At 48.9% G+C, this 20,700-nt stretch overlaps 1 protein-coding gene across 1 annotated transcript in view; it reads right to left on the bottom strand.

Moving 5' to 3' along the window:
- The window catches only part of TRAM2 (translocation associated membrane protein 2), a 416,036-nt gene that overhangs the window by 246,882 nt on the left and 148,454 nt on the right, over positions 1–20,700 (bottom strand). Inside the window, exon 2 of the mRNA XM_078647585.1 lies at positions 14,462–14,525. Coding sequence (XP_078503711.1) covers positions 14,462–14,525 — 64 coding nt within the window. The remainder of the gene's footprint in view (positions 1–14,461; positions 14,526–20,700) is intronic.

Here is a 20,700-nt window from a genome sequence, read left to right as displayed (position 1 = left end):
TCGCCTCGAAGGGGAGGGAGTAGCCCCTTCGGACGATTTGCAGCACCCACCTGTCCGACGTGACAGTGCGCCAGTGGAGGTGATGGCGAACCCTGCCCCCCACTGGCATCACATGGGCCTGAAAGCACGGAATAGGAGGGTTTTGAGGCGGATGCTGCGGGGGAAGGTGTGGACTGACCTCGCCGTTGTCCCCGACCGCCTCCCCGGCGGTTTCCACGGCAGTCACCGCGTTGGGTATTACCCTGCGGAGCGTGGCTGGCAGCACGTGTGGGTACACCCCTTCCGTGGCCACGAAAGGAGTGAAAGGCAGCAGATTGCTGGCGCTGGGCCGAGAGGCCCAAGGACTTGGCAGTAGCCCTGGAGTCCTTAAAGCGCTCATGCGCATGGTCTGCCTTGTCGCCAAAAAGGCGACGGCCATCAAACGGCATGTCCATCAGTGTGTTCTGGACATCGTTGGCGGACCTCAACCAGGCGTGACGTCTGACCGCCACCGTCGTTGCCATCGCTCTACCTAGTGAGTCGGTGGTATCCAGCCCACACCGGATAGAATATCTGGCTGCATCCCGGCCCTCCACAAGAGCTTGGCCGAGTTTGGCCCGTACCTCCAACGGACACTCTGGCAGCACTTCCGCAACCGTATCCCACAGAGAGTGGGTGTAGCGGCCCAAGAGGCATGCTGTGTTGGAAGACCGCAGTCCCAGACTAAGGGATGAGAAGATCTTTTTACCATACTGCTGGTACCTCTTGGATTCCCTGTCCAGCAGAGCCGACGGGAATGCGTTCTGGGAGTTGGAGGCATGATGACCAGGCTCTCGGGGGTGGGGTGGGTGAACAGGAAACAAGGGTCACCCGGAGCCGTGCGGTGGCGTCTGGCCACGTTCCCATCTACAGGTGAACCTGTAGCGGGCTTGGACCAAGTGCCCAAAAGAACGTCGGTTAAGGCCTCATTAAATGGCAGCAGAGGCTCAGCTGAGCATGACTGCGGCTTAAGGACCTCAGTGAGGAAGTTAGTCCTCGCGGCCACAACACCACACTGTAGGTTGCCCCTCCTCCGTAGCCACGGTAGGAGGTGAGACAAAGCCAGTGTCGGGCGAAGTGTCCAGACCACTGGCATCCCCAAGTTCACCAGTCCAGTCCTCCTAGGACTGACATTCACGTGTCAGAGGGTCCTCAGACCCCTCCCAATACTCCTCATCACCCATCTCCTGGTACTCAGGGTCAGAAAGGGATGGGGCCGGTTCATGGAAAGTAAACTCCCCGAACGGCGTCTGAAGCGGCGCCCAACGGCGCCGCTTCGGCGCCGGAACCGGGTCGAGGGAGGCATCGGGGACGGCGCCGCCCGAGGGCGGCGCCGGGGGTGACACCTGGGGGGGTCGGCGCCGGGGAGGTCGTTAAGTCCACCGACGACGACCCGGATCCGGAACCGGATCCAGCGGGGCCCTGCGGCGCCGGGCCCGAAGGCGCCGGCGGCGTCGGAGCCGAAGCACCCGACGGCGTCGGGGCCGAAGCCCCTGACCCGCTAGGACCCCCAGACGGGTCCGCTGGGCCCGGAGGCGCCGCGGAGCCCGTCAGAGGAGAGCGGGACCTCATGGCCATGAGGAACCGCTCGATCTCCTCCGGCGTCGCGTTAGGCCCAGGGACCGGAGGGTATGAGGCCGGACGCGGCACCTGCGACTCCGACGGAGCCGCGTGGGCGGTGTCACCAGAACCCCCGGCCGCGTCGTGCGAGCGTCGGGGGGGAGTCGGAAGAGCGATAACGTCTCTTCGACTTCTTGTGCTTACCTGACGACTTCGACCCGGGGGAGTGATGTCGACTCCCGGAGCTCCGATGGCTCCTCTCCCGCGACCGGTCCCTCGACCTCCGTCCGGACCGGGACCGTTCTCTGCGCGGGACAGACTGCCGGAGTTCGAGTCGCTTGCGGGACCGCTCCCGCCTAGCTTTCGAAGTCAGGGCCCGACAGTCGGAGCAGGTCTTGTCGTCGTGATCGACGCCGAGGCAGTGGAGACACCGACGGTGAGGGTCGGTGACCGACATCAGTCGGTCGCAATCCTCACAGGGCTTGAAACCTGGCATCCCTACCGGCACCGATCGGAGTCGAAGACTCGAAAAAAGGATAATCAAAAGATCAAAAAAGAGTTAGTGAAAGTGACTAAGGTACCACTTTTTCCGGATCTGCGCTGTTGGCGCGGAAAAAAGAAGAACTGACGCCAGCACGCGGAGGCGGCGTCTAAGTACTCCGACGACGTCATCACGGCGCCCACGACTGACGCGGAGCCGCAGATGACGCCTACTGACGCGCAAGGGTACTGCTACGCAAAAAAATTCCGGATCCAGTCTGACGCCTGGGGATATTCTAAGGTAAGGAATCTATCACTAACGTGTCTCTTTCAGATTCCATGTTCGTAGATTTGATGGAGTTGTTGCCTGTGCCCCAGTGGTTTCTCACCTAGCGAGTTCACAGTATTCCATCTGTTTGAGGGTCAGTCTGTGGGATGCACCGGGATGTTTGGGTTTGTAAGTTGGGCCTCAAGCGTGCTTATGTCCTTTTCAATTGCCTCTATTTGTGCCCTTTTATCTATTTTGTGCCCCATTTCTAGGGATATTCCTTAACCTCTGATGACTGATTTGTACGCCTCCCATAGCGCCATTACTGAATTTACTGATGCTTCGTTCTCGGTGAAATACTGTTCAGTAGCTGTGTTAATCGATTTATGGAAAGCAGTTTTTTTAACAAGTGTGGGCTTAATTTCATACGAAGGCGGAGATGCAATTTGGTCCCCCCTATAGACCACCCATATGGGTGCATGATCTGATATACCTCTTGGGAGCTGTCGGATGGTACAATATTGTGTCAAGTCCTTGTTGCTCCCCGGGGTGGTGGGCCCGCCATATGTCAATTAGGCCCATAGCGTTAAGAAAGTCTTAGTTGTGAACATCCCTCTGCGCCCTGTCGCTGATAAGATTAATGAACATTCCCTCCCATTTCCCCATGATAGCCACATATCGTCCCAGTGTATCAATGTGAGTGGTGTGAAGTTGGAACACCAACGTCTTCTTGACAAGTATGCCCACCCCTCGGTAGCTGGATGTGTAGCTGGCGTGGGCTAGCATTTTGTATCCCGATTTGTCCAGTGCTTTGCTCTTGTTGCCAGTCATGTGTGTCTCTTGGAGGAAGACAACACTAGGCGCATGCCGTTTTAAGTACTGGAGTACCATTCCCCACTTTATTTTGTCGCCCAGCCCATTGACGTTCCAGGACAATATGAGCAGCTGGGCTTTACCTACTGTGTCCAGTGTGGGTGTCTCATGTTGGTGTGTGCGACGATGTAGTCTATTGCCTCTATTAACTCTCAGTGTTAACCACTTGGTGCAAGAAAAGCATAACCAATAACAAATCCCTGTCTCGCATGTCAGAAAACTGCCCACAACCCCAACTTTGCAGAGTGCCTTTCAACCCCGAGTAACAACAGAAATACCTTTACAGAGGGGAAACAGCCTTTGCCTCACCCGCGTCCAGCCAGATCAGCTATGATAAATTGTGTTCAGCAGTCTTTATGGTCGTTACTCCGTGGATTTACCAGTCTAATTTCAGGTCTAGGAGAGCCCTCCCTGCCACCATGACCGCGTGTCCCACGCTGCTCGTTTCTCTGGTCTTTTCTACGATGCGATCGGTCTCGTTGATGTCTCGTGTAAGCATTCAGTACCCTCCTCCAGCCCCAGAACCCCTCCCTCCCAAACCTCTCCCGGAGAGACAAAGAACCATGTTTCTCCTTCGATTCTTTCTAAGGCGGGCCAGGAAAACATGGAGTATTTAATGCCTTTTCCCCTCAATGCTTTCTTAACTTCTAGAAAAGAGCGTCTCATATTGTGTACTTTGAGGGTAAAGTCGGGAAAGAGTGTGACAGTGGAATTGTAATATTTCAGTGGAGGTGCGCTTCTTGCGGTCTGCAAAATTATATCACGGTCGCGAAAAATGAAGAATTCTGCTATGATGGAGCACGGGGGGCCTCCGGTCTGGGTCGCGCCCCGTGTACCCTGTGTGCTCTTTCCACCATGAAGAACTTGGACAGACTGCGGGGTTGTAGAGATTTAAGTATCAGGTCTTCCACGAAGAGATCAGTCGCTGGGTCCTCTGCTCTCTTCAGGATCCCAAGTATACAGATATTGTTTAGTCTTGAGCGACCCTCCGTGTCCTCCGAGCATGCCTCCAGATTTGCTTTGACTATCTTCAGTTCTTTGAAAGAAGACACAACCACTCTCAGGGAACAAGTCAGAGTCGCTGTGGTTATTTCCAACTCTTTGACTCTGTCCCCAAAATTGCATAGGTCTGTTCTGACTAGTGAGAGTTCTATGTTCATGGTGTCTATTTTGTGTTCTAAGGAAGAGCAGACTCCCTGGATGGCCGCCATTACATCTTGGAGCACGAGAGTGTCCTCCGCCAGAGGGTCTGTTGTCGTAGGCGGAAGTACGACAGTTTTAACACTCGGGGCTAGGGCCTTCTTCGAGATTGTGTATTTGTCCAATTTGGTCTGATGGCTCTTCTTGGTACCTTTGGCGGTCATTCTAGCTGTTGCGTTGGACCAAGGATAATCTTTGGTGCCCCATATCCCATTCTGTGCAAAAAGAGACCAATGCCTTGCTGAGGGGCGTCGTAACTATCACCACTCATCTCTGGCCCACCCCAAACCACTCGGGCCGGTGGTATGGTATCAGACTCCTTTTTATCGACCGATCAAATGGCCGGTTGGTGTGCTCATGCAACGCTTCGTCCAACCTCCACTGCCGCTGTTTTCCCCTTCACCAGGAGGCCCACCACAGGGTGGGGTAGACGGAGGGAGCACGCACCCAAGTCGGCTTGTTCGGTAGGTCTCTGTCCAATGGGGGGTGGAGGGGTACAGTCTTCACTGTAGGTCTCTGGGTTGGCCAAGAAGCGACATAGCTACCACCACCTGCCATTGGCTCCCACTGGCCCCCGCGGCCTGTTTGCGCTGCGATCCACCCTGATCGAACAAATCCAGCTGTAGGGCCCGAGACGATCACTGTCCAGTGGGCCCAGAATCACACCCTCTAGTCCTCCACAGCACCGACATGTCCCTCCAATGATGCAGATGGGGGCCCCCCACTCGCGGGCAAAGCGTCTATGGCCGGATCCTCAGCTGCCTGTGTCTGAGCACCACCAGGAGAGGAAGGCCGCACTGCCAGAGACCCGGTCTGTAAAGGGGTTGGGGTGGGTATTCTCGCCACTCGGCACCCCACCAGTCGGGTCCGCCTCACCAGTACTTCAAACGGGGGAGGTATCCCCCTTATGACTTCTGTCTCTCCTACCCACTATGGATTCCTCACCTTCGGGTTAACGTTGCAAGCCCACAGGCGCCGGGAGCTACCGCCTTCACAGCGTCAGGCGAGGTCCCTCCACCCCCGTTTAACAGCGGCGTTCACCTCAGCCGCTGTGTGGGGCGCATCTTCTCCTCCACCTCCCCTAACTCCACACTGAGATTCACTGCTGTGCAGTACCTCAGCTCTGATATTCAAGGTCCGGCCTAGGCAGCGGGAGGCTCCGTCCGCAGCCATCTCCGGGCTCCGACCGCGACTCTTGTTTCAGTTTCTCCCGGCACTCCGGCCATCAGGTGGGTGCATAGTCTTTATTTTAGGACGCTGGATGCGGATTATTGAACGGATGGATCACGATTTGCCGGATGGGGCTCGGAGCCGCTTCACGAAACGGCCATCTTGCCCGGCAGCCGGCCACACCCCCAACACAGCATCGTTGTTAATGCAGTTCATGAATTTGAAACTCGCTGACAATTTGAGATGTACTCTTGTTACTCCAGACAGCGGGTTTCATTTTACTTTTCTTTTGCATGAAGGGACGAAAGGGAAGATGCTAACTCATTGGCAATGTAGTGGCCTGAGCATGTCTATTTAAGAACTATTTGATGACTTTTACATTTGTCTGTTTGGACTAAAATTGGTGGCTCTGGTAGGTTTTCAAAACAATGCCTCAAGTCTGAACTAGGCTCTGCTTCTGCTGAAGGGGTCTGGTTGACTCAAGTAGTTTTGTCATATGAAGACGAGGGTTCATCATGAGTTACAGGATGCTTCAGTTTAACAAAGTTGTTTTGTAGTTAGATTGTGCATGAATTCTTTTGTTGCACTTCAGCATCTTGTTGATTGTTGGCACATTTCTGTATGAATCATGGTGCAGAAAACAAGTGTCATACAGCAAAGCTTCCGAGCGGTGTGAATGTCACCACTGGCTTTCAAAGTGAGATTAAGTGAGTTCAAGATGGATATAACTGTTGTGGTATCAGTGGTGGGTGCCATGACAATTGGGTATTGAAGACAGGTGCAAAAGGGAAATCCTTGAAGAGGCACTCTTTGTAGGTTTCAATTTACCATTATCCAGCTGCCAATCCATAATTTTTGTTGTACATTGTATCCAGTTGTGAATTATCCAGTTTCTGTGGCTAACTTCTACAACTTTGAAATGACAACTTAGAACTTAGAATAGTTGATAAGAGGTACATAATACAATAAAAGTCTGGACATTTTCGTTTTAGAATTCAACTTCTTCTGGATTTTAAATCTGTCTGTTCACTTCCTCTGCCCAAGAAGAAACTGACAGTGTAATTTTGTAACTAACAACTACTTGGTTGAATACAGTTGATCAACTGGCCCATTTACTCGTAAAGGAAGTACACTTAAAGGACATTGTTTAGTACATTGGATTTGTGATTCTCTGAACTTGATATTGTATAGACTTGAAAACCTTTCGACAGGTGTGCTTAAACTCCTCACTTTTACTATTGAAATTAAAATGGGAAAATCATAAAGCCATGTTTGTTAAAGGTAACTTTTCTTCAAACTGAACTTAAGAGATTCTGATACTAAGTGAAAATTGCCGTCTTCACAGCAACATTCACCAATAAATTCAAAGCTGAGAAAATGCGGCCATTGACGAAGGCATGTTGTCAATGACCGGCAGATTATGGTTCCATTCTTGAGCACGATAGGTAATGTGTTATGAACCAGCTGTCCCATGCAGTTTTCTTTTTATCAGACTGTAGCTTTTAACTTCTCAGAACTAAGGTGTATACTTGTGACCTGTGACTTGTGTGCTCAAACAGGATTCCATCTGGTGTTATGTGCTGCTAAATTGGTATGTGGAATTCCTAGAAAAGCTAAAAGACGAGATTGATATCTTCATTCATCAATACATAGATGACCCACAATTCTAGCCAAGAATCTCAACCATAAATATTAAGCTTCTTCGCAAATCGTCTGCGAAGCACATGGAGAAACGTATCTTAATTTGTTGCAGTTTTATTATGGATCTTTGCTTGTTCATTAGAGGTGCTCGCATCTTGCTTGTTAACGACCGCAGGAACGCAGAATTGCTCCTTCGCGACCGCTACAATGTAAGTTTTCCACGTGTGAGGGATTTTGGGACAAGGCGCACGGCGGTCCGTCGGCGGCTGGAGGTCACGCGCCCTTTACATATCTCACAGAAGAAGATCCTGGTCTTGCTGGGGCGCAGAGCAGGCTTCAATTTCAGTCATATACAGAGCACCCATGCCCACAGCAACACAGAGTCAAGTGCCCCCAGTCAGCCTGGAGTGTTTACACCATGCGGGGTAAGACAGTGTCAGGAGCAGAGACTCCTGTAGGGCAGACATCGCCCAGGCTGCCATTCCTACAGCAATTCAGCCCGTTTTACTGCTTAAGAGCAAGTTGGTCTGCCGGACCCTCGCTTCCTTCCAGAGCCTCACCTCGTCCCAGAATACACATCCTGTTCGGGCCTTCAAGGCCTGTGCCTACTACCTTTCGCCTGCTAAGTCTTAGCATTGGCAGTATCCACCCACCCTTTGCTCAGGGCCCAAACAGGCTGGTTCAAGATATCATTCAGGGGCTTCCCCCATACTCTTTACACCCGCTTAGCTGGTGGGTGGCCAACCAATACACAGACGAACATCCCTCATACCTACCTCACCCCATGAAGGAGTACGGAGAGTACTATGAGGAGCAGTAGGAAGACGTCCAGTATTTTCCAGCCACACACTACTTCTGGGACACGGTAGGCACCCCCATCATTAAGGTGGTCTCAGATGCAATGGCCCCTTTGGAAAAGAGACTTGTGGAGATGCCACAGAGATGTCCACAACCCCTTGCACTGGGGAAAGCCCTTCCTGGGCCCTCAGCCCCACAACCTTCTGAGCTGGTCATTGCCCTACCCTCCAGAACCCATGCAAATGCCTGAACAACTCAGGGGTGGATCTAGATGCGTTTGACAGGCTGAAACAGGCCTTTTTGGGAGCCAAACTGCCCCCGCCCCCGCCCCCTCGTGTAGCAGGAGCTCCCCACCTCCTCAGGCTCCTCACAACCAAACGAGATCGCCCCCTTTCAGACGGTTACCCTATCTGTTCAGAGGGTGATTACAACCAAGACCGGTCTTGGAGACTGTAGTGCAATTCTCCTGAGGGTTCTAGGCCCTGGGCAGAGGAGATGGCAGATTCCTAGTCAGACCTACTAGACCCAGAGGACCTCATGCATTCTCGCTACTCAGAGTGGACCTCCAGCGACAAGGTGGCTAAGTATGCAGTAGGCAGGCTCCGTAAAGCCCTTGATCAGGAGGTCAGGAACTGCCTTCGGGCGGAATGCCCCCACCAGTCTTCAGATGGGAAAGTGGTATCACCCCTGAGATAGACATCTGGATGCCCACTTTCCTAGCCAAATACATTAAAGACCCTTAAAAAAGTATTGACTGCTCCTAGTGGTTGTGCCATGACAAGCTCCTGGACATCACAGGTCCACTTGTAAAAATCTTTGATATAGCGGAGGACGCCAGGGAATCCAGAGCCTTAATTTCCACAGACGTATTGTCCAGTTGGGCCCAAAGGGCCATTTTATTTCTTGCAAATGGAAACCACTCCATCTCTACGGAGAGGCACAGGTCCTTGTTAATTAATATTGATCTCAAGCTAGGGGAGTTGCCATGTCAGAGGTGAACCAGGTGGCACATGGTGGGCTCTTTGGCGACCAGTTCATCAAAGAGCTCAGCAAATTTTCATCAACATATGATTCTCTTGACAAGGCCCAGTCAACGGTGAAGCGCATTTTCAATGCGCATGTTTTCAGTGGGGTCGGCAGTGGTAGGGGGCGCTCAGCTGGCCTTTCCTTTTACTCTGCCTTTGGAAAGGGCAAGCCATCCCAGCCCGGCCAATGGCAAGACTCCTCGCACTTCAGGGGTTTCTACCTCCACCCAAGAATGGGCGCGCCACAGAGGCCAACGCAGCGGACCCAGAGGTGGAGGAGCCAACCCCAATACACATACGGAGTTTTTCATTCACTTTTTGCAGTCACTTGGGGGTAGGCGGGTTGACGGACACAGTTTATAGACAACTGGCAGGCTCTCACATCTGATACCTGGGTTCTTCAGACAGTGCAAGGGTTCCACATAGAATTCTCAGGGTCCCCTTTACAACCTGCCCCCCTCCCCCACCATTCCCTGGCGCCATGCTTTTCTCAGGGCAGTAGGCCATACTGCCCTGAGATTCAGGAGCTTCTGGCCAAAGGGGCAATAGGTCTTTCCATTCCTCACCCATCTGGGTTTCTGAGCAATCGTTTCTGGTCCAGAAACAGGACAGGGGTCAGCACTCGTACCACTACTTCAAAATGGAGGGCATCCACCTCCTTTGCGACCTCGTTTGACCCAGTGACTGAATCGTCCGCCTGGACCTCAAGGAGGCTTATCTTACGGTCCTGAACTTTCCACCGCATCGTCTGTACCTCCAATTCTAGTGGCACTACCAAACTTTCAAGTTTGGCCTGTCGTTGTCCCCTTGGTGTTTCCCCAAGGTTCTGAGGCAAGTGCTAGAACACTTGAGGGCATGCAGCATACGAATGACATTGTACATGGACGATATGCTGCTGATGGATCAACGCTCGCTTCCTCTGTCCCCCAATCGAAATGGCAGTGGAGCTCCTTCAATCGCTTGGGTTTGTCATCAATCAAGCGAAATAAAGCCTGGCCCCTTCACGTTCATCCACTTTTCTGGGGTTTGTGATCGACTCGGCGGCCACAATACTGAGTCTTCCCTCCAGGAAGATAGCCAAAATTCAGCACGAGGTGTGACAGAAGTTGGCAAAACCAAGAACCTCCCTCAGCCAGATAGCCAAGGTGGTTGGCCTGTTGTAATCTTCAATTCAGGCCACTTTTTCTGAGTTCCCTACACTTTCAGGACTACCAACGGTTAAAGGTCACTCCCCTCTGTCGTGGTCTCACATACTCCCAGTACATTCCCCACTCAGAGGAAGCCATGGAGAAACTACAGTGGTGGCTCTCCCACATGACGGTGTGGATTGGTTGAGCGATTTTTCGGATTGCAATTGGGTCTCATGATTGAGTCCGAAGCCAGTGGTTCAGGTTGGGGAGCTCACTGTGGGGAATTCACCACTGGAAGCGGATAGTCTGCTGCAGAAATGTCCCTACACATTAACCTCTTGCAGCTGATGGCAAGCTCTTTCGCGATCAAATGTTAGACCAAATACCGGGTGCAATCTTGTGTCCTGTTGAAGATGGACAATGTAGTGGCATTCTGCTATAACAACCATCTGGGAGGTACGCAGTCCAAAGCCCTTTCGGACCTGGCCAGGAACTTTTGGGGATACTGCATGACCCAACATGTCTCAGTGCCTGCAGAACATCTCCAGGGGCCAGCCAACCAGGTGGCGAATTGGCAATCTCGTCATCGGCGAGATTTGAGCGTGTGGAAGCTTCTTCCAACGATGTTTCAAGCCCTCATCTCTCTTTGTGGTCCATTCACAATCGACCTATTTGCGTCCTGACTCAATTATCAACTTCCCGGAACTTCAGCTGGAGACCGGATCCGGGAGCAGTAGCGACTGATGCTTTTCTCCAGGTTTGGTCAATGGGGCTGGGTTATGCTTTTTCCTCCATTTGCTAGGATCACGCAGCTGACTACTCAGGTGAGACGGCAGAAAGTGGATCTGGTGGTGAACACCCCAGTGTGGAAGCCGTAAGTCTGGTTTCCTGTTAGGATGGAACTTTCTTGGGCTTCTCCAATCCGTCTACTCCAGTAGCCTCATCTCCGGAGCGATCCCTGTGGATGCCATAAGCCTCCAGCTTTTGGCATGGAGGATTACAGGTTGTGATGGCAAGTCCCAGGTCGATCACGAGATGCAGTGCTCCTCCTCTCTCGAGCCTGGGCAGACGGTACAATCAAGAGATTTAGTAAGCCTGATTTTGATGGATGGGTTGGTGTTTGCAATGGAGTTTCGATCCTGTGAGAGCAGACGTTGTCCACATCCTAAATTTCCTCGTCTCTTTGGCTGCGAAGGAAATGGCTTATAGATCGGTCAACACATTTCGATCGGCGATCTCTGCGGCTCACGCTGTGATTGAGGGACTTCCAGTGGGAGGACATCCCCTAGTTAAGAAATTGCTAAGCAGCATTAGGCTGTCCCTACCTCCAGAACCTAGATCCTCGATCCTTTGAAATATGAATAAAGTTTTGAATTTCGTGTCTGCATGGCCGAGCAATAAATACCTTTCCAGGAAGCAGTTGTCGGCCAAATTGGCCATTCTATTGTATCTGGTCTCCTGAAGGAGAGTGTCAGACGTACGGGCCTTAGACATTACAGGAAGATCCTTTACTCAGAAGGAGTCCTTATTCACGTTACTAGACGCATCAAATGTCATTCCTGAGTAATCTCGTATCCGGCCTTTTCAGCTGTGCCAAAGTTGTGCATTGTCAAATGCATCACGGCGTTCGGGGAGAGAAACCTGTTGATTGCTTTGAGGAAATCTTTCCGGGCAGTCTCCTCTCCGACCATTGCCAGGTGGGTAAGATGGATCATGTAGGAAGGCGGGAATTGACACCAAGGAATTCAGAGCACACTCCAATCGGGGCGGGGGGGGGGGGGGCAATGGCCTCAAAAGCTTTTGCTTTGGGAGCCTGCTTGGAGGATATTTGGGAGCCTGCTTGGAGGATATTCTGAATGCAAACTGGTCATCGGATTAACCTTCAAAAGGATTTATTTCAAATCAGTCTCCTTCATTCCGGCTCTGGTGGTGGATAAGCTTTAAGCTAGCATAATCCTTGCCTCCGGGTCCTGACATAGAATAAAAACTTTTGTAGCTACCATAACGGAAAGTTTCAATTCTATTAAGGACCCCGAGGTGAGGATTAGACCACCCTATGATTATTTAATGACCCACCCGGGTCATTAGACCCGATTATTAATGTAAGGTTTTTTGCTGTTTGAGGTTTGTGTACGTTACAATCTTCTAAAGCATGGCAATGTTCATGATTCCTGGTGTTGGTTTATGCTATTGTTGTTGCGTGGGAATGTCCTTCCCAGGTTAAAAAGTGCTCTCTGAATTGCACTGAAGGAGTCCTTTAAACAGGATTGAAAATCTTCCACGGTCACCTTTGTCACAGAAGAAAGAGGAAGAGAGACAGCGGACAACACACTTTGCAGAGGCTGGCACGACCTGATTAGATAGAGACTTGTTGGTTTGTGAACTTCTCTTTCACTGGGGTTATGGGAAATGAAAATGTGTTTTTATTGTGTTACACTTAATGGCTGCTATTCGAATAAATGGAAGAAAGAATAGCATAATCCATACCTCAGAGTCCTTAATAGAATTGAAACTTTTAGTTATGATAGCTAGGAATTTTTTCCTTACTAACTACATACGTTACATCAGATTAAGCCACCATTAATGATAGCATTTTTTAGTGCAGGATTGGATGGTGGACTCTGAAAACGTAGTCCTTGCAGGATTTCTCAACTTCTCACTTGTAATTACAAGGGAAGCTTTTTCCTGCTGCAACATGAATAACATAGGGAGTAAGACAGTCTATTAAAGTGTAGGTATACTTATGGAGCTCAATGGGCTTCCACTTGAGGCATAACTGCCTTTTAAAGTAGCTTACTATGCATTTAAGAATTACTCCTTGGATTCACTACTTCAAGGAGGCATCATGTCTGTTCAGGTGCTATCTCAAATAACTATAGGTGCTTCCAGCAGCACTGCAAACCTTATCACTAATATAATTCAGGGGAAAAAAATAAAACTCTATTTTCTTTTATTGTAGAGTGCCCCCATGACTCGTGATCAATAAAACTACAACTTAAGGGCACCCTATAATCTTTTAGGATGATAGAAACAGAGAATTAGAACTCCTGATGGACCTTGGAGAAAGCAATAGATAGTAGAGGAACTGGCCGGCTGAGTTAAGACATGGCTGTATCCAGCACAGATAATGATGCACCGCCATATAGTTTAACACAGTGTATTCCCTCCGACAGACACATAATATATCAATATAAACACACACACATATGAATGCAATACCTCCTTTTATTTCAGGTTTTGCCCTTCAGAGGCAGGTGTGCGTATACACACACACACACACACACACACACACACACACACCCTAATGTTACCCAAAGGGAGTGACTGCCATAAAGCAGTAAGGACAGCCACAGCTCAAAATTAACTAAAAAAGAGCTGGACTTAAGCAAAAAATAATTTGGGAACAAATCTGTCAAAGCCTTCAGAGCAGATTGGTCTTTGTTGAGGTTTCTCTTAAACTACCAAGAATCTTTGCATCTGTAGCTAGGAGTGAAGTAGTTCCTGGATATTGTAATCCCTTTACATCTTCCATAAAGGACATTATAGGGGTGCAGTCACGAAGGCTTGTCTCACCACTCTAATGGGCCAATGCTGTGGTGGGCATCCTAAAGTGGTAAATTTGTTTTGCACAATAAACTTTAATAAATACACACACACGCAAACACCAGTGACACTGCACTATCAACACAGAAACCAGAGAAAACAATGCTAACTAGAAGAATTTATTCCAAAGAAGGACACAAGGCAGTCTGGAGTGCTCTCCTACGTCCACCTTATCCACCTACAACCACGTGCTGGTGGGGATGAAATAACAATGTGGCACTGTTTACCTTCCCAACAGTAAGTTCCATTGTCTACTGAAAAGTATCTAAGCGCACTGCTGCAGAACTGCATTAGGAGTTGGGACGTGGCACTAGCGTAGCAGGTCAGGCAAAGAACTGCTCCGGCTCTTGGCACTGCCACCAGCTGCTGGTAGAGAGGATTAGGAACAACTTCAAAAATAAGATTGGTCACATGAGAATGTAAATGATGGGATTTTGGTTTCTGGGAGGGAACCATACCTCCAATTAAACTTCCGCTCATAATTAGCATTTATTATTTAGCTAAAAAAAAACAGATTGAAAGAATATCAAGAGGATTTACTTGAAATAATGAGCTTAGGCAATTTTAGTTTTTCAAAATCTGCTGATGCAATTCCGGTTAAGCTGTGGCTGTAAAGATTTACGCCTGCACCTCAAATAAACAAGTTATGTAATCAGAGATTACATTAAAAAAAATCGGGAATAAACGTCACTTACCTGGTGCAGGGACACTAATGTTGTACTGAGGTAAGATAAATAAGAAGGCAGTTTTCGCCGTGACCTATGAAATCAAAGATAAGCAAATGTTAACAGGAGTCCGCATGAACTGGGTGTGTATATATGTACATATATTTATGTGTACACTTATTAGTACTTTTTAAATTAACTTTACGGTGACCTTATAAGATACTGGCTGATATACAGAGCGATCTCAATTATAGCCCAGGCTGGCAAACTAGAACACAACTGATCTTTGCAACAAGCGCCCCTCCCAGCCTTGCACCAGCCGCATGCCTCCAGGCTGGGAAATGCAGACGAATCGGAGACAGAACTCCTTTTCCTCTCCTCACAATTGCCCATTGTGTCGTCTGAAATGAACGGAATAAATCTGGGTGGGAGACGCAGGAGTGTCATCTTAACGTCTCGAATATTCTCCCAAAGTTCACATTCTTCTCCGGAACTCTGAAGCTTTGAACAGTTGCCATCCTCAGGTTACGCGGCATTAAGTGCATAGTCTCTGATCCTATTCAGATCCATGGTGATGGCAAAAACAAGTTCCACAACACACCGAACACGAATATTGCAAGAGTTCAGTCCTACCCAAGAAGGTACTGTTCTGGAAGAAGGATGACGAGCTATGTCTACGGTAAGGCAATACTTGCCAGGTGCCAAGGGCGCCACCTGCAGGAGGGCAACAATCAACCAGACAGAACAAGCAGCCAGTGTGTGGTGTAGTCGGGGGAAGCTTTCACTTGCTGAAGGGAGTCAAGAATCCTTGCACTGTGCTTGCAAAGAGCAAGCTGTAAACGCTACCCGCGGCATTTCGAGAAAAGCCCTGTGAAAGCATCAACCTTCTTCTCAAGCCAACTTATGGGCCATCCATTAAAATGGCATGTAAAGCCGATAGACTCAATGCCATGACGCATTACTGCTCTGCGTGTTGAAACGACAATATGTCTAGACCAGGTCTTCGTGAGGAGCCTCTTGTCAGATAAACATGCAGAGATGCATATATGGTGGCATCATCTCCACCATTAGATCACGCAGGTTTTGGCCATTACTTCAAAGGCACTGACTGGGCAGATTTAGTATTCCAGCTCTGGTCCTAGCAATATGGGAATGGTCTCTCGAGGAATTATTGACCGGATACTACAGAAAACGCCACTGCCTACGTGACTGGGATTTGAAAATCCACGCACAGGTATATATATATATATATATATATATAATCACGTAGGCAGTGGCGTTTTCTGTAGTATCTGGTCAATAATTCCTCGAGAGACCATTCCCATATTGCTAGGACCAGAGCTGGAATACTAAATCTGCCCAGTCAGTGCCTTGTGAAGTAAGAGGCCGGAGGGGGATTCCAGGTATGAACCACGTTTATTTAGAAGCAATTTGCAGTACTGGCGAATGCATTTCGACCTTAAGTCTTCTTCAGCGCCCCATACCGCAGAAAGTCATTCGCTAAAAATAGTCCCTTCTCAGCAACTCGTTATAAGTAGTCCTGCCTGGTAACACCCCCTTGCTGATGCTTCACACCTGTTGCCTGTCACGGTGAATGCCGGAACTCCAACTCCCAGAATGCAAAATGCGATGCATCCTGGTTGGTGGTGTGGAGGTTGCGAGTTGTATTCACACAAATGCCTGGACTGGATATATATATATCTTACTTTCTTGTTTGCAAATGCGAATCATCGTGGCCACATCTTTGATGTATCGCAGGCCTGGAAGTCATTCTCTGGATAGCCTTCTTTGCCATGTGTATGTCAACCTGAAGAGTGTTTCTTTTTCCATTCTATTAGAATATATAATAGCTATACTTACACGCAAGCCTGAGGCTTTGGTAAGGAACTCCTTTACAGACATTTTTCTGTTGGAAGGCCTTTCCCTTTTTACTAATTCACCAACTTTGAAATTGTTTTAATGACACTGAGTGTTCCACTTTGTTACGATGGTGGAAGGAACAAGACCTCTAAAGGGTAAACAGTGGCATCCTTAGTTACAATAGTTATCGATTCGATTTTGTCTAACTGGCAGAAAAGGGAGGTAATAGGACTTGAGTTTTCACATCCGCAATATGAGTCTTTAATAAAAAACGCAAGTCCACAGAGAGCCATAAGGGAAATATGAGGAAGGTTGTAACAGTCTGAAGCTATTTACCTTCTTATGATAACACAAAATCAATTTCAAGACAAAGGTCACTAAACCATACTGTGACTTAGTTTTCTGAAAAAGGTTTCACTTTCTAAAAGGATTTAGGTGTAGTGAAAGACACAACCAACTGAATGAAAAAGATAGCAAGTACGGAAAACGAGGAAAAGGCTCAATATTTTGGACGTTTATGAGAAAAGTGCCAGCATATATCGAAAAAACACAAGTTTTGCTAAATAACTTCACATCATTCTGCACAGGAAATATTTGCAATGTGTGAAACATTCTTGCAGGAAAGACAATACGAAAAGAAAAAGAATATAAGAAAATGGAGAAAAAAGGAAAAACAGAAGATACATTAAATACAATTACAGCGTTCATAGCAGTGCATATACATGGGATTTCAGTTGAGGGTGGCGCAGAGCAGGTACTCATCTATTTATCCGAAAAATACACACGGTGCAGAAAAACGTAACAGAAATGGCTGGTTGACCTTTTAAGAGAAAAGTCTACCCAGTTAAGCATTTCTAATAGGAGGAAATTGAAGAAAAAAAAGAAATCTAAAGTTTAATCCATTGGCATAATGTCAACATTTTGACCGATGGATTAGCCAATATGGGTTATTCAGGATGGAGAAAATATCGGGGATTGAACACTACAATTTAGAATTATCAGGGGACTGGGTACAATTATCCCGGGGCCTTACAAATCGTTGGTAAAGAGTGAGCTTGCACAGGAGCAAACGATCGAGCTCAAATTGTATTTGTATTTTTCACACGCCAAAGGACATGATGTGAAAATCTTGCACCCAGAATCAAAATACCCAATATCACAAAAAATAACCAAAAAGGCAGACGGGAGGGTGGAGTTTGGACTCGGTGCTCAAGGACTGCAGTTCTCCTGAGCTCTTGAACCAGCGCTGATACTGAGAGAAGTTATAGCACTGGAGCCTAAACATAACCTAGCGGAGTTTACCTGCATTTGGCAGAGAAACTCACAGGAGGCCATGGAGATGCAGATGCTGGTGTCGTGCCCTGCCCCCATTCTATCACCCACTCCACCCCACCCCAAGCCTGGCTGCTGTGTCATATATGAGAGAGTAGTCTTCCAGCTGCACAAACTGAAGTGTTAACCAACGTAGGGGGTGGCACAGAAAGTTCAGTTAGCTCCGAAGCACACCTTCAAAGGCAGTGCAGGTCAGTGCTTGGGATCACCAGATATGGTGCAGGTGCCATTTTAGGATCTGGTAAATGCCTCCCCATGTACATGAGTAGTGGCGGCCAATTTAAAGACTGGCAGAGGTCGGGGGGGGGGAGGGGGGACAGAGATGCTGAAATCGTGGCCATTACACAATCCCTGTTTTTAGTAGAGATGTAAGGATTGTTGTGATGTTTCCAGGCTCTAAGAGGCATGCAAGGGCTAGGGGCACTCAATTTTTCAATTTCTAGCGCAGGCCAAAGTAGGCAAAATGACCCAGATTGTCACTGCTCTTCAAGAAGACTGCTTGATTTGCTACAAAAAAATGAGAAAACCACAGCACAAAAAGACGCTAAACTAGACCGGGTGAAAGAGTTCAATCTGAAGCTGGAAAAAGCGTGAATGAGATGCCGGGTGAGAAGGCCGGGAGGCAGTCTTTTCCTCACTGCCTCCCGGCTTCTTAGAGACATACATGGACCCTTCTCCTGGACGTGCGACCGGGCGCCTCGGTGTCGCCGCACGGCGTCACTTTTCTCACCATTGAGACCGTGTCTCGGGAGGGCCGCGGGCCGGGACCGGCCTGCACAAACACGGCAGCAGCTGGAGCCTGGAGCCCGCCAAGGAGGGCGCCAGCTGCGCACAGGCGGACTGGCTGCGACCGGAGGAGTGGGCGGCAGAGGGGGCAGGCTTTCGGTGGAAATGTTTACAGGGGTCACTCGCGACGTGAACTTGACACGCCGCGTGGGCGTGCGGTAGGGTTCATCCGGTCTAGAGAGAAAGGATTTGTGTGCCCGTCACGGTCTGGAAATCCAGGCCGCAGAGGGGCTTCGGCAGCTGGTGGACGATAAATAAATGGCTCTCAAGTGGGCCCGTGTCAGATGGGAACCTCCTGTCCGTCCTGGTTTTACAGCAAATGGCAATAAGTATACTGCAACGATAGTTTTACTTTCCCCATACAATTAAGGGCCTAGGAGGAGTGACGTGTTACATTCACAAATGTGCATTTATTGTACACGGGCGATGGATAAGGAACCCTTCAGTCTAAGTGAAGATGATAAAGAATTCTTTATGAATACCCTTACAGATCTGCGTCCTGGGCACAAGTCGAGGGTACACAAGCAGGGTTGGATTGGGATTAAAAATCGGCCCGGGAACTAATGAGTGGCCCACATTTGCATATTGCTTTTCCGCAAAACACTGCTTCGGCCAAGTTTTATAAAAAAGAAGGAGGGGGCAGGATGGGGTCTCTGACTCGGACATATTTTCGTAGCTGTACTTAGATAAAACAAAAAAAAAATGCACGGATTAGTTCACACTGGTGAAACGCACCTGAAAACAAGTGAGGCAACTTCCGCTCAGGCCCCCTGCCCCCTGCTGAATATGCATATATTAATTGGCTGGCCCAGTGAGAGAAAGGGAGTGACACCTCTGCCCGTTGGTAATGGACGCCCATCTGCCCCCAGAATGGCCACTCAGGCACCCACTGGGCTGCTGGCAACAGCCCAACACCACAAGACACAGCCCAAATCGGGCCCCCCAGGCTGCCCCAAAAAGCAGCCCACAGCTGAAACTCGGATACCGGCCCCTCTTCCGTTGCCCGAGCGCCCACCTTACCAATCCGACCCTGTCACAAGGGTAGACAGGGTCCACCCACTATTTTCACAGGATGAACGCCGTCTACCTTGCCAAGAGGTAGAGCCGCACAGAAATATGCTAAACTTGTCCCAGTGTTATTTTCAGGCCCTGGGACACTTTCAGCAGTCTACTTTTCTTCTGAGCAGCAAAGTGCAGGAGTGGAAGGGGCTTATCAGATTCTAGCTGCACCCATAAAAAACCCAACATGAAGGGGCCATCGACCCTATTTTGTTGGGGCATCCTGGCTGGGAACTATCCAGAGCCTCGCCCCTAAATGTAATAGAGGGGAAACAAAGGCAAACAGCGTATCGCTTCACAGGTACTTTAGAGAGGCATACTGTTGACTTTGTTCAGTCTCTGTACATGATAAATGCATGTACTTTTAGAATTTCAGATGTATTGGTCTGTCCCAGTATTTACACAATAATTTAAATACCACTATATTTTTTTCCTTTATAAAGCTTTAGCATTACTCATCCCAATGCAGGGTGGTGGAGCATATTACATCATGCGTATACATTGACAGTAAATCATGTGTGTGTAAATCAATGTACAGAATGGATGTGTTACATGAGACAGTAAGGGTTAAAAGGTGAAGGAGCCTCATGTCCTTCATAGCTCACTGTGCCATATTAGGATTACAATTTATGAATTGCAAGTAACAAAGGGATCTCTGTGTCAAAAGCAGTAACCCACTAGCGCATTTACATGAAATAGAAATGTGTCATCTGCGGGACACATTGTTGATATGGATGCATTTATCAATAACATTTCCTGTTCTGAACTCGACATCTACCTCAATACACAAGTTCATAGTCGGGCAGGCCTTGCGACCTAGGCCGGGGATTTCTGATTGATGGGTCACAGGTGGGAGGGTGCAGAGCTGGCAGGTAAACAGTCAGGCAGGAAACTCTTGATCAATCCCACAGATCGGCGCAACAACATTACAAGGATCAGGGGAGATTGCTCCCAATAAAGCACACATGGCCAGAGGGGAATGCACGCTTCTGAAAACTCCCTAAAGTCAGATTCCACACGAGCTAGGAACACATAGCCAATCAGGACCTAGCACACGTAGTCTTCACGTTCTCCCCATGCTGGTTACTGGACACGTTCACCACTAGCCACAATGTGTCCTTGCAAGGTTGAGATCCACCTGCAGTAATTTTACCATTAATTTACGACCCTAAGGCAGCAACCAACATTCTTCACCATATTTGGTAAGCCAGAAGCTTTTATTGATTGGCTTA

The sequence above is a fragment of the Lissotriton helveticus genome, chromosome 6 (genome assembly GCF_964261635.1).
Source record: "Lissotriton helveticus chromosome 6, aLisHel1.1, whole genome shotgun sequence".
NCBI lineage: Eukaryota > Metazoa > Chordata > Amphibia > Caudata > Salamandridae > Lissotriton > Lissotriton helveticus.
This window is presented reverse-complemented; position numbering and strand designations above follow the sequence as displayed.